Source organism: Saccopteryx leptura, chromosome 3 (assembly GCF_036850995.1).
Source record: "Saccopteryx leptura isolate mSacLep1 chromosome 3, mSacLep1_pri_phased_curated, whole genome shotgun sequence".
Taxonomy (NCBI): Eukaryota; Metazoa; Chordata; class Mammalia; order Chiroptera; family Emballonuridae; genus Saccopteryx; species Saccopteryx leptura.
The window spans coordinates 248171626-248185750 of record NC_089505.1 but is presented as its reverse complement, the minus strand read 5'-3'; the positions used below and the strand labels follow the sequence as shown (position 1 = coordinate 248185750).

At 44.3% G+C, this 14125-nt stretch overlaps 1 protein-coding gene and 1 long non-coding RNA gene across 2 annotated transcripts in view; one reads left to right on the top strand and one right to left on the bottom strand.

Moving 5' to 3' along the window:
* ANTXR1 (ANTXR cell adhesion molecule 1) overlaps positions 1-14125 on the top strand; it is a 245495-nt gene that overhangs the window by 144058 nt on the left and 87312 nt on the right. The window contains exon 14 of the mRNA XM_066378086.1: positions 10111-10152. Coding sequence (XP_066234183.1) covers positions 10111-10152 — 42 coding nt within the window. The remainder of the gene's footprint in view (positions 1-10110; positions 10153-14125) is intronic.
* On the bottom strand, positions 4733-7831 carry LOC136397893 (uncharacterized). Its single transcript, XR_010749933.1, has 3 exons — positions 7783-7831; positions 6675-7032; positions 4733-4789 (listed from the first exon to the last, which is right to left on the bottom strand). It is a non-coding gene; the product is annotated as an uncharacterized lncRNA (long non-coding RNA).

The window sequence follows — 14125 nt, the reverse complement described above, 5'->3', positions numbered from 1 at the left end:
CTGTTCTCCAGATTGTCTTCAGCCTTCTCTAGCTGTGGTCTCCGGCTATCTCACCAACTGCCACGACTTCGACTACAACAGATGTACTGATGGCTCCTTAACGTGTCCACCCATAGCTGTTCTTGGCTCCAGAGGGCCAGACCCACAGTATAGGGATCCAGTGGATATCTCAAACACAGGCATTTTACCCTCAACATGTCCCCAAAACTGCTCTTCATCAATGGCTGTCACTCTGAGCTGCCCAAACTAGAGACTGCAGAGTGATTGCTGATGCCTCCTTCTGTCACTTCTTGTCCTGTCTCACTTCAGAGTTGTCTGCAGTATGTCCTCTTCTCTCACACTCTATCTCATTTGCCATATCCCTCTACACTCTCTACCCTAATACAAGCACAATACCTGGCATTCAACAGTTACTCAATAAATAGTTGTGGAACAAATGAATGGATGCCCTTGCCTTAGTCTGGGAGTCTTCGGTTTTCACTGACCTATTGCAATAGCTCTTTTAGTCTTTCTCCCCTTCACTAAAGAGACTTTTCTTTCAGAAAATAATAATAATGTAATCTCAGGTCATGGTCCTACTCACATCTTTGCCCCAAATCCTCTTAACTGTTTAATTTCTTAAAATAGACTTCAAATTCCTTGACATCTCATGTAGATCTATCCCAACCTGACCACAACCTACTTCTGCAGCCTCACCTCCTCCCTCCTCCCTGTGCACAGACCCTTGGCGCTCTGTGCCTGCTTCCTTCCTCATAGTGATCGTGCTGTTGTTACAACTGTTAGCTTGTCAGTTCCCCTGTTGACAGAAATTGTTTGAAGCCAGGGCTATCGTTGCCCAGGGCGTAACAGTGCCTGTCTCAGAACTGATCCTCAATAAATCTCAAAGATGTTTGAGCATCTAAACGGCTGGAGTATCATCTCCAGGAAAAGTCTGTATTTTGGGGTTTCTTGAACATCCCATGTGCGTTTTTACCACCATCACTTTGCTCATGTTGCATCCTCTTGCTGAAATAGTTTCATCTCCTTTGTCTACTCTGCCAACAGTTCCTCTCTCTTCGAAGTCCACTCACAAAGCACTTCATCTCGGTAGTTTCAGGCACACTTTTTCCATGACTTGGGAGAATTAGCTACAACCTCAGTTGATTTCATTAGTACTTTTTCCTCACACATTACTAGAGAATTTTCTTACTATCACAAGTATTTTTTTACAGGTCTGTTTCTTTCACTGTACTGTGAACTCCTCCAGGGGAAGGAGAAACCAGTCTCAGAAACTAATCCCAAACAGGAGTGCAGTCAGTGCCTCATGTGCAACTTGCATGTTTCCAAACTAAAAAGCTAAGTCATCTTGGGGGAAGAAAATGGATACAGAAGGAATCCACAAACCAGTAAAACCGATTTACATTAGTTTCATAGGTACTTGTATAAACATTAGCTTTTATAACTCACATACATTTATATGGCATGCTTTATATGTATGAAATATTACATAGCAAAATAGGTTTATATCAGTTTCTTACATAAAATCTTAGAAATGTGCCCATTTTGTAGAAGGTTAAGGGTATATCAAGATCCCTGAATGAAAAGAACTTGCTATAGGCCCTGGCCGGTTGGCTCAGCGGTAGAGCATCGGCCTGGCGTGCGGGGCACCCGGGTTCAATTCCTGGCCAGGGCACATAGGAGAGGCACCCATTTGCTTCTCCACCCCCCCCCACCTCCTTCCTCTCTGTCTCTCTCTTCCCTTCCCGCAGCCAAGGCTCCATTGGAGCAAAGATGGCCCGGGCCCTGGGGATGGCTCCTTGGCCTCTGCCCCAGGCGGTAGAGTGGCTCTGGTCGCGGCAGAGCGATGCCCCGGAGGGGCAGAGCATCGCCCCCTGGTGGGCAGAGCGTCGCCCCCTGGTGGGCGTGCCGGGTGGATCCCGGTCGGGTGCATGCGGGAGTCTGACTGTCTCTCCCCATTTCCAGCTTCAGAAAAATACAAAAAAAAAAAAGAACTTGCTATATTTTGCAAGGTAGAAAAAGCCTAGAGATTGGTTACACAACAGTGTGACCACAGTGCTTAACACTACTGGGCTATATACTTATAAATGATTGAGATGGCAAATTTAATGTTTTGTGTTTTTTACCACAACTTAAAAAAAAAGATCTTGCAATAAAGTTGCAATTTTCTGTAATCCAACTAATAAACCACACAAAGTCAGATCATATTTCTGTTCAAATAATGGCAAATATGTTTATTCAGTTTGTTCGGACAAGATAATGTGCATGCACTCACAATTTTTCCCTGTATAAACAAGAGTCTATTCTCTTTTGTTTTGTTTGTAATGGCCTTGTAGGTCTCTTATAAACAGTTTATAAAGAATTAATGCAAAAGATCGTGTTGAACTCACTTGAATTTTAAGGATAGTTCAACAAATAAGGCCCTTGGACATCTCCAATGCAAAGGGCAAAAATTAGTCAAGAAGTTGCTATGCCTTAAATTGAAATCAAAATAAAGTCTTCATACAATGCTGTCCACACCTTTAAGCATAACATTTAATTTTCAGGGCCAGACAACCAAGCCTAACATCACCAAAGGGACTTACTGACAATTTGTTTAACAGGAGCCTGACTAGTACCAGCAGCTCCTTAGCCAAGCATCTTGGGCCTAGACCCATCATGCTTTCTGGAGTCCTTTGCGGCCTCCACCCATTCCCATCGGGACACTCCTCACTCTGCAGCTTGAAGATTGTTTCTAGCTAACACACAGAGCACTGTCCTGGCCTGCCCTCCCCTCTGGAGTCCTGCTGCACACGCCCCACACACCCAGTCTGTTCTCATTTTCACCTTGCCCTTGTGGCTTCCCTCATTCCCACAGGTGGCCTCCCCTCTTGCCTTATAACCCGCCCACCATATCCTCATGCCTGCTGGCTGAATTGGACAGGAGTGAGCTATTATTAAAAGCAAATGGGTTCCCATAGAGATCTTCCTCTATCAGTTAAAGGTAAACTCTTTTAACCTTAATCATGTGAAAAATTAGAAAATTGGGATCATATTGTCTCCCTTATATTCTTCCCGTCTATGTATTAGTGAGTGTGCTCTTCCTCTCAAGATTCCCTGGCCTGTGGTTCTCAAACCGGGTTTCACATCAGTATCACCAAGGATGATATGATGCAAGTCATTAGGGACAGCGTTTACAAACTATGTACACAAAACAGTAGGAGCTACAGACGGGACTAGGTACCCTTCCAAACAAGGGGTATTTAGACCAGAAGTTTGAAAGACACCATTAAACTCAGTCTTCATTGCAGGACTTCTCAGAGCCTTTAGTGGAATAATTTGCACTGTGAATCTCTAAATTCATTTTGACCCTGGAACCCTTCCTCGGCCTATGCTTACCCCCACACATTAACATACTGACATCTGAAATGGCATTAGTATTCTGCCAAAATTTGCCTAGAAAACAGGCCTAGAGAATGTTGGAGCAACTGACTCCTCAGTTCTGAAGTGTGACCTCTTTCCTGACCCCCTGGAAGGCTGCATCATTGCCAACATGCTTGAAAATAGTGTGAACATATCAACACATCCTGTTCTCAGTGTGCCCTGCTCAGACCCCACAGGCACTGCCAGGGGCTGGCATCACCTTGCTTATAACCCAGGCAGAACAGACACTCCTCCTCTAAGACTCAGGGACTCTGAGTTTGTGGATTTTTTTCACTATCTCAGAATTTGCAGTGCCTCTGACATATCATCTAATGGAGAATATGTATAATTTTTGTTTGTTTTTGTGAGAAAAAGAGAGAGACAGATGAAAGGAAGGGAGAGAAATGAGAAGCATCAACTCGTAGTTGAGGCACTTTAGTTGTCTGTTGATTGCTTCTCATATGTGCCTTGCCCAGAGGACTCCAGCCGAGCCAGTAAACCCTTACTCAAGCCAGTGACCTTGTGCTTCAAGCTGGTAACCTTGGGCTTCAAGCCAATGAACTTGGGCTCAAGCTGGCGACCCCACACTCAAGCTGGTAAGCCCACACTCAAGCTGGCACCCTCAGGGTTTCAAACCTGAGACCTCAGCATCCCAAGTCAATGCTCTATCCACTGCACCACCACCAGTCAGGCTGCATAGTTAGTCTTTTAAATTACCATGTAAATCTTTTAAAATTTTGTCAACTGATGTGAAAATTCCTGCCACTATTCTCACTTTAGTTATTGGTGAATTTGGTCTTTTCCATAGTCCCAGTCTTAAGGAAAATGAGATGAGCGGCCAAAAATTATTTAAAGTTTGAATCCCAAATGCAAAAGAAAGAGAAAGAGAGAGAGAGAGAGAGAAAGAAAGAAAGGGAAAGGAGAGAGAGAGAAAGAAAGAGGTGAGCTGATTTCTTTGAGGATTTCTTATACTCTGTTCTAGATCCACACCTTTGGCATTTGGTACCAGCCTTTGGTAAACTTGCAGTGTCTAGTCACTGGGTTCAGGCAGCACTTGGCCAGCATTAACCACTCTAATCAGCTGTGAGGTTTCTCTTACATTTATACTCTTTATATAGTAATAAGATTCATTTATCTGCCATCAGCTAGCATCCCATACTTTGTAGGCCTTTGCACTAGTCACTTATTCTCCCTTGGTTTCCTGATTTTAATTAGAAGTATATTTATTATAAGGACTGAGAATCAGAATGGAAGTCTAGAATGTAAAAGCGTGAGAGCAAGCATCTCCTTCTTCCTGAGACATAAAACCCTCGTTAGGTAGCTTTTCAGATCTCGTCTGGCCTTTCTTCTGTACGCAGTTCTGTTCTGACGGCTCCTCCTCCCACAGAACCTGTGAACCACGGAAGCAACAGAGAAGTTGGTGTTAAAATATCACCTTACAACTCCCAGGACATGCAGTGTTTTAAATCAAAAGCTCCAAATATCTTTAGCCATCTAAATACATTTATTTGCACTAACCCCTCTGAGCATGCAAGACGTAATCATTTGTGGAAAATCAATTACTCTTTTTTTTTTTTTTTGACAGAAACAGAGAGAAAGTCAGAGAGAGGGCCAGGTAGGGACAGACAGGCAGGAAGGGAGAGAGATGAGAAGCATCAATTCTTTGTTGCAGCACCTTAATTGTTCATTGACTGCTTTCTCATATGTGCCTTGACTAGGGGGGCTCCAGCAGTGTGAGTGACCCCTTGCTCAAGCAGGAGACTTGGGTTCAATCCAGTGACAAAAGGGTCATGTCTTTGATCCCACACTCAAGCCTACAACCCCGCACTCAAGCTGGTGAGCCTGCACTCAAGCTATATGAGCCCGCGCTCAAGCTAGCAACCTTGCGGTTTCAAACCTCGGTCCTCCACATCCGTCTGACACTATATCTATTGCAACACTGCCTGGTCAGCTGAAAATCAATTACTCTTAAATCAGTGATACAGTGGTCTGCATAACAAAATAAAAAAAAAAAAACTCCTGGAAAAATATAATAAAAATTTGTTTCAGATGCATAGACAGGCCCAAAGAATATCGGGGACATTTCCAGGGCCAAAATAAAGATCAATCTGAAAATCCGATGATTAGCTGACCTTAAGGCAATGGTGGTCCACAAGAGATTTTCTGATCTTTATAATCTAGTCACTTGTTCCAATAGGCTTACCCACAAAAGTTTGGCAATTGGAGTTGACTCTTCTGCCTAAAACTGGGATCTTGAGTGAAAGGATGAGCTATGAGTTTGGGATGTGTATGTCCCCAAGAATTCAGAACCATAACCTCTCAGGTTTAGAGTTTAAATATATACTACTTAGGGTTCTGTAAATTACAGGCTGAGAAGGTCACAGTTTGGAAATGTTCAGGAATCTGCAGAAGGAAACGAGAGTCCTCTCTGGCAGGTTGGTTCCTCAGCCCAGTCCTCATAGGATTTCTACATGAGCTCATAATCCAAAATTACCAAAACCCCAAGGAACACTATTACTCAGACTCCTTGGAGGTCTACTATACATAGAAAGCACAAAAGACCAGAAATCAGATGAGGCAGTCAGGCCCTACCAACGGTCTCTCCTTTCCTGTCTCCAGAGTTAACAATATTTGGTAAAGTAGCAGAGACACCGAAAGTTCTCTAACTACCTTCATTCCTCCTATCAAATGAGGGCTGTTCCTGAAAATATCACTGCATATGGAGTTTCAACTCCAGGAAAATAACCGAACTTATGGGGGAAAAAAGAGTTCAGAGCAGAACATTCAAAACTGAGCAATCTTATAAAACAGTACACTTTGAAAAATGAAGAATCAGCTCAAAGATCCCACTATTTTAAGCATCTTAAATTAAAATAAATGCTACAGTAAATATAGCACTTGTTCTTGATTTTTACAAAATAAACACATACAGTCTGGCAGATACAAGTACACTGAAGCACGGTGGCTCTGAGACGTGGAGACGGGACTGGAGGAAGGACACTCTTAGATGGCAGCGTCACGACAACAGAGGTGGATGGCTGTGACTCATTGTCTTGTTATTCCTCTGCACCAGCTTAAAATAGAAATCCAGCTTTTGTTGTTTCGCCAAGTTTCTCTTTTCTTAACCAAAAAAGCTATTTGTGTGGTTCCAAATAAGACCAAATGCCATGAAAGCACAGTTCTGCTGTTGTCAGCATTATAGTTTTTTCTTCAAGCCCTGGTACGTGCTTCTGATCCCCTTTAAAGCGGATGGTGGCTCCCACGAGTCCACTGACCTCTTTCCTTTGGCTCTTCAGTGGGGTCTTTGATGCGGTTCAACATGGGTTCCTTTACACCCGTTTCTCTCACTTCTTCACAGGCTTCTCTATGAGCTTACAGCTTTCCTCCTTCATTCAGTCTCTGCATTCTTATATCCAGGATACCCACTCATGTTGAGGATGCTGTATTAAATGCTTTCATGAAGAAAAGTGCACAGCTCAAGGGCACGGCACATATTTGCATTGCACAAGGGCAAATGCAGGAAGGCAGGCCAGCTGTGCACACACAAGTAAGAGAATGCTTGCACAGAGCTGAGCATTTCCTCCAAAGATAGTTCTGTCTTCCTCGATGGGACACATGGGCAATGAAGACCCCCTAGAAAGTGAAGGGGAGAGTGGAAAGGAGTGAGCTGGGGAGGTGGTGGGGCCACATCGAGCAGGTCTGTGGAGGGTGGAGGCAGTTAGCATTTTATCCGGTGAGCAATGGGCCACTCTGAGCAGCAAGCTGCAGCAGTGCTGTTGGCTCAAGAGCAATGCAGGCTGCTATCCACCTGGCCTTCCAAGCAACGTGGGCTCTGCCCCTTCCGGGAAGGGGTGGGGGGTAAAGCGGAGAGAGCTGATGTGTCCCTGTGCCTAGGTTACTTCTTTGGGTGGCCCATGTGCTAGTCTTGGCAAAAGGTTTAGCTCACTTGCAGACAGCCCATCCATCTTCAAGGCTTGGAATAATCATCTCATGACTTCAAGTTAGCCTATCTACATCGCACTTTGAAACACTCTCCTGCCATCATATGGGCTAGCTGCTCCCTGCCCCCAGTGGTGATGGAGTGGGGGCTGGGGTTTGGGGCGGGGACTTGGAGCATTAGGAAGATTTTCCTCATTCCTGCTGAATATAGTCAGACACCTAACTTATGAGACCAGATTGGAGGTGCCTAAATCCTGTTTGCCTAAACAAGGTGGCGTTTTGCCAGAAGCTCAGGTGCCCAATTTATAGTGTGTCAGCGTGGAATCTCGATTATAAATTTAGTCTACCTTTGATTAATTCTAAATTGTATATTTTGGCATTGTCTTTTGCTTCCCTCTTGGGACATTGCCGGATATAGAATTCAATAAATACCCAGTAAGTTACCTTGAATGGCACCCACAGATGGGTTGGTGTGACTGGTGGGCCACTTTGTGCTGCACTTCCTCGCTGATATCATGTGCCTATGCGTTTGTGGTGGAACACACTGCTGCTGACCCCCTGTAGCCGCTGGCCACTCTCAGGCACCCTGGCCACTGTCTGAACACCAGCCTCCGGTCTCTCATTATGAAGCTCTGGCCTCAAGTCTGCTCCATCTGGAAATGACCATATATAGCCATTTAGAACATACGGAGGGTTAAGTGAAATCTTTGTTAAAGATGTATTAAACACAAGACACAGAGACTGCAAGAAGGGGAAAGGAGAATAATAATAATAGTAACCACAATCAATTAACACTCACTGCGTACCAGATGTTTTACAAACATTATTGCTCATCATGACTGAATTCCTGCCAAGTTAATGTTATTGTTCCCATTTAACAGATGAGGACAGTGGAGCTCAGGGAGCTTCAAGGACTCATCAAACCCTCACAGTAAGGAAAAGGCGAGTCTGGGGTTCCTTTGACAACTCCACTGTGCTGCCACGCAGTGAGGGAGGAAGCCCTGTGAGGACAACAGCTCAGCTGCTGTGCACTGAACCTCCGTTTACCAGGGTCCTTACCATGCACCCTGCCCACAGCACTCTTGTCATCATCTGTCTGTCTTCCCAAATGTCCTGCTCCTTCCCACTCCCCTCCCTAACCCTGCCCAAGAGAAGAGACACATTGTCCCCAGCCACTCACTCCCCCCCCCCCCATTCCCAGGGATTTCCTGTTTTTAAATCATCATTGCCTCTGGGATGATGAGAAATCAGTACTGGGCAGTAATGGCCCTCCCCAGGGATTTCCTTTAGGAACATGGAGCCATTGTTGAGTGGGTGAGAAATATCATGGCTGATGCTTTCCAAAGACCTTCAGCAGGCTTCCCACAATGGCCAGGAAGTGGGGGCAGAAGAAACAATAGTTTGAAAACTCCGGAGGCCTTACTCTCTGCTTCTTAATTAATTTAATACTGTCCTTTTAGATGACTGTAGTCTCAATCTCCTAGCTGGTGTTAATAGGGCCTCAAGTCAATAGCCCGCCTCAACATGCGGAGATGATGTTACAGAGAATTGTAGCATGGATGACAAAGGTGGGAATCAGAGTCCACATGAGAGCCCAGAATAATCATTAAGTCAAAGGAGGTATATGCTAAGTAGGGAAGACCTGGTGCTTAGTATGCTGCCTGCCCTGCAGCCAGGAGAACTCTCCAACCGGAAGATTAAGGAACTCGGAAGATTAAGGAACTCGGAAGATTAAGGAACTCGTCCTGTGGGCCATGCTCGAGCACCCGTCCACACAAGCCCTGTAGCAAGACATCAAAAAATACATAATGAGCTTTGTATTAACCAGATCTCCTAAGAAAAAAGACCCAAAATTTTAATAATATGCTTGAGATGAGGGGAGGAAGCCACCAAAGGACATGGTAGGGTCACCGTAGATAATGACCAGACTGCCTTGTAAAAGACTCTAAATCTAATTAACTGCACAGGCTTTCCTTTTATAAATGGGGAGTGCAAGTTAGGGGCAAGAGTAAGGAGAGGTTGCTTCCTGCCAACCAGCTGTCCTGCTTTCCTGTCCTTCTCCCATGTGTCGCTCATCCTCTCACTGTTTGAAAGGGGATCCCTACTGCTGCCTGCCCGGAGTGTCCATAAGTCTCTAATCAGCCCCGACAATAGAGCCATTGCAGAGTAGAGTCTTATAATATTGTTATGTAAACCTTTGTACCTCTTAAAATTCAAGGCCCTGAAAAAAAATCCCTGCTATCCCTTCTTTGCAGCCCACTGTTGGAAATCAGTCTGCCTGACCATCACACCCTACACCCTCCCTTGATGGCTACCATTTGGGGCCAGTGACAGTCAACCGGACTATCGACAGCTTGAGTGTGGCCCATGCCTGACTCATCTCTGCAGCACAATTGTTTGTTTAATATGTAGCCATGGGTGGATGGGTGAATGATTTTATGAATGAATGGCTGAATGAATAAATGAATGAATAAATTTATAAGACAGCTACCTGGGGTAAGAGATGAAACGTTTACCTATGGAACATTTTTTTTCTTTATACAAAACTACAACAGATGCAATTGAGAATGGAACCCTCAGCCTGGACCATGCTTTAACTAACTGAGCTATTCTGCCCAGAAAGATACTTCATGGCTTTGATTAAGCCTGCCTTGCTTGGGTTGGTTACTATGGTAACTATGACCACATTATCAACGCACCTCTTGAGAGCAGGCCTTTTGGAAAGCAGATAGCTGGAGATTTCCACTGACTTGTTTTTATTTTTCTTTCCAGATTATCAAGGAGATCCCTCCACCTCCTGCTGAGGAAAGTGAGGTGAGTGACCAGAGCAGGGAGTACCCAGATGGACAGGGTGGTGGTGTCGGGAGGACAGCTGGGTGGGCTAGCCTGAGACTCAGGCCCGGCAAAGTGGAGCTAAGTCAGACCCAGGCTCCCAGTGCATAGGAGGTAGCAGGGGGGGAGGTCTTTGGCTCTCTCCTAACCAAAGATGAACAGGAACTGAACTGAACTGGCAGTCACAGCCAGATGGTTTGGGAAGGTTCCTCCTTACACAGATAAAATAAGAGACATGTTAGGGATCCCTTCGCCCTGCAGAGACTCATAGATTAGGAAAAATCCGCAATTCTAGGAACAGCCTGCTGAAATACCACATTGTTTTTTAATTTAAAACAATGTTACCTAAAGATTTGCCAGGCAATAATGAAATATATATTGGAAGGGGATATGCTAATATCCTGGCCTTGCTCTCAAATCCTCATCCTTCTAAGGAAGAAAAATATCTTAGACTGCACCATAAATTGGCCAGTAAGCAGTTGGCCTGGGGTAGAATAGAGTGGAGGCATTAGAGGAGGAGGTGAGAAGAAGCATCTGGGGGCAGGAGTGCCTGGCCAGTGGCTTTCCTGATCTTCTGATCACTCCCGGGAAAGCCGGCCTCCCTGGATGCAACACTCGCCAATTTAGAAGCCAGAATACAGGTCTGAAAACCTAGTGGGACTAAAGATATATTGACAAGGTTTCTAGTTCACTGTCCTTGGTCCCTTAGGCCTGTCGTGACCAAACTGAGCACCACCCCCTGACCACTTCTCTCCCCAGTGCCGTTGTCAAGTTTCCTACATACAGAAAAAATAATGATTAAATTTAAAATTCCATGTGGCTCTTATATCCTGAACCATATGCATGTAAGCCAAGGGATTTAATAGCTGCCATCAATTAAAGCACATCTTTTTGGAATGTTAACTTTCTGCCCAGAAATGAGGGGAGGAAATTACATTGCTGTGCAAAGAGGAGGGAGGGGAGAAAAAAAAACCCTCTTTACATCCACAAAAGCCTTTTCCTAATCCTTCAAGAGAAAGCACCGTGGTAAGTTCCACAGGTCCCAGTTTGGCTGTGTTTCTGTTGTGTGCAGCTGCCTCTTATATGTCCAAAAGAAAAGCAGGTCAAGAAACTCTCTTGCTGAAGTTGGTCTGTTTGCCCTGAGGGAAGGGTTCTTTCTCTTTATTATGTTCAATCAGAGGAGTTGGTGCTTTTTCTTCTGGCGCTGGCCCTGCATTTGCCTTTGGAAGGTGATGTGGCAGCTACTGTGACCAAAATGCACCAGGGGACTTAGGCACAAGTTGGGGGTATGGCTTACCCCAGACCCCGACATCTAACATAGTACTCCACACACAGAACAGCTCATCAGGTATGTGTAGTATGAAAAATTATTCTCAAGAACAGAATTTTAACAGGGAGGGAAAAAGCTCAAATCAGAAAAGTACCAAGAAAGACTAGCTGAAAGCAAGAGAAGTAGTTGAGTTTTTCCAGTTTCATCTAACAGTCTGAGAGAAATTTCACCGAAAGGAGGCAAACCTGGATACTGAAACAGAACGACCACCTCGGGAGACTTGGGGCGTAGAGGGTGGTGTTAGACCTCCACTCGCTCCATGCTGGCCGGGCGGACTCAGGCCCTGCCGATTGCCTTAGCTCGTATTTGGCCCTGAGAGTTCTTGGCCCTGGGAGATAAGCAGCACTAATCTCCTTCCTAATGTGTTTTGGCAGGAAGAAAAAAAAAGAAATCCCACAGAAACAGATACTATAACAGCTCATACAGAGCATTTTATATAGTGCCCCTCATGAAAACATAGCCTGACTCTGGACAACTTTCTCCACTCCAGCTCCAGGTGTTCAAATCCCACTATTCCTTTAAACACAGCTCATGTGCTACTATCTCTGCAACCCACACTGTAATTCCTTTCAGCAAAACTCATTTCTCCCTTCTTTGCATTCCCAAGGTGTTTTATTGATTCTTCCTCTGCATCAAAGTTTAAGAACATTAACGACTTACAGATCAAGACCTAGATCTAATTAATCTTTGATTTATCCCTCCGGTGATCCTTTTTAATAGAGAATATCAATATATACAATATAAAAAGGCATTACTTTTTGAGATTACATGCAACCAACAATGATATTTCTGTGTAAAGGAAAAACAAAGAAAAATTGCTTGAAATTTTGAGATCTCAATAAAAGCAAGGACAGTCAATTTTAACAACTCAGAGCAGCATTTCCCAGGTTAAGGATCTTCTCTAATTGGCAACAGAGTGAGTATTCCTCACTAAATCTCTAGTTATTCCAAACTAGAAAGCCCGGCGGTCATACAAAACGACTGCTGTCCTAGATATTATAAATTATAATTAAAATGATTTGTGCAAAGGTGTCTGCTAATCCAAACTGAATTACCCAGGGCAGGCGGCGAGGACGCCCCTTTGCTTAGTGCCCCACGGGATTTCAAACCCCCTTCTACTTGCTTAATTGCTTAAAGTAGAGTGCAATGAAGGAAACCACTGGTGGTACATTTCTTAAGAGCCACCGCTAGCTCAATAAATAAAGGTGATTTAAATATGTTTTAATCCTTTTTGCATTTCGGTCAGCATTACTCTGTCGTTTTTTTGCATTTCTCTCCTGCCTTTGTTCAAGGGACTCATTTTGTCGAGACAGGCTTTTTTGTCTTGCATCTCTATGCTCATCAGTCTCATTTTGCCAAGAAAGACGCATTTGCTCTGCAACTGAAGCAAGCCTTGTCTTTCTCTGTTCAGTGGTTTCTTTTTGTTGAGAAAGCCATTTTTGTGCAGCTTTAGCTCCTTTTCTCTCCTCTTCAGTGCTGTATTTTCTAGGAGGCATTCTTAAAAGAAATTACATTAAGACGTAGTTTTTATGTAAAACAGATGATTGCCAATGCAAACAAATGTTCACCTTCCCCCTGACCCGCTCAATTTGCGTTCAGCCATGGCAACTTCACCCCATTGGCTAGTACAGTTATGCAAGCAACCAATAAGCTATTGGCGACAAACAGACACTTAAGCCGCATATAATAAAGATATTTGGCAGTTTCTGAGAGAACCCAATGCTGGAGTTCTTCAGCTGATGGGTTTAGTTCTGGGTAGAAGCACCTGCTTTTGAATGATAAAAAGTATTTCCAGGCTTAGGATCATGCTCACTGGTCCTAACCATTTCTCTGAGGCAAGAATTTTTTAGATGAAAATAACTGAGCAGTGGAAAAACTATACAACTTGTCTAAGACCAAGCAGTGGTCCTGGTACCCCTCATAGTGATGTCTACACAGACAGCCAGAGCAGCCTCCCACTCTGCAGGAGTGCAGGGCCAAGCTACCACCAGTGGACGTCAACTGCACACTGACACGCACGCACACGCACGTGTACATGCCAAACACAAGTCCTAGAACAGGCCCAGAATTCAGTGTTCAGTATTTCAATAGTTAAAAAGTGAAACGTTGCTTCTAAAAAAAATAATAAACACACTATTCTTCATTGAAAAATGCAGGGAAGTTGGTACACCATCCTTAATCATTGTGTGTATGTGAACAGGTACTACGGTGCCGTGACACCCTCAGAACAGGGAAATCTTAGGTCATTTGGAATTTGTGTATATACAAACAGAAGCATTGCTGGGTTTTTCAGTTCACTCCTAGGAATTAATCACTAAGACTGACATTGAGGGTGACTTCTCTGGCTTATCCCCAAAGGCTTCAGATGAGACACACAGCCAGTTCTCCTGGAGCTTCTGCCCTTTAGAGCCTCCTGGGCCTGGGCCTGCTAGTTTCTGTGGCCTTTGTCCTTTAAATACTTCATGTCACCACCCTCACAAAACTTACCACTCTATAAATGTAAACAATCTCATTGACAACAGCTGTATTGGCAAAGAGGGAGGCTCAACTGCAGCTGCCTGAACAAGGAATGAAGAAATGGACAGATCAAGGGTCCTTGTTTGGGGCTATCAGGGCTTAGCTTAA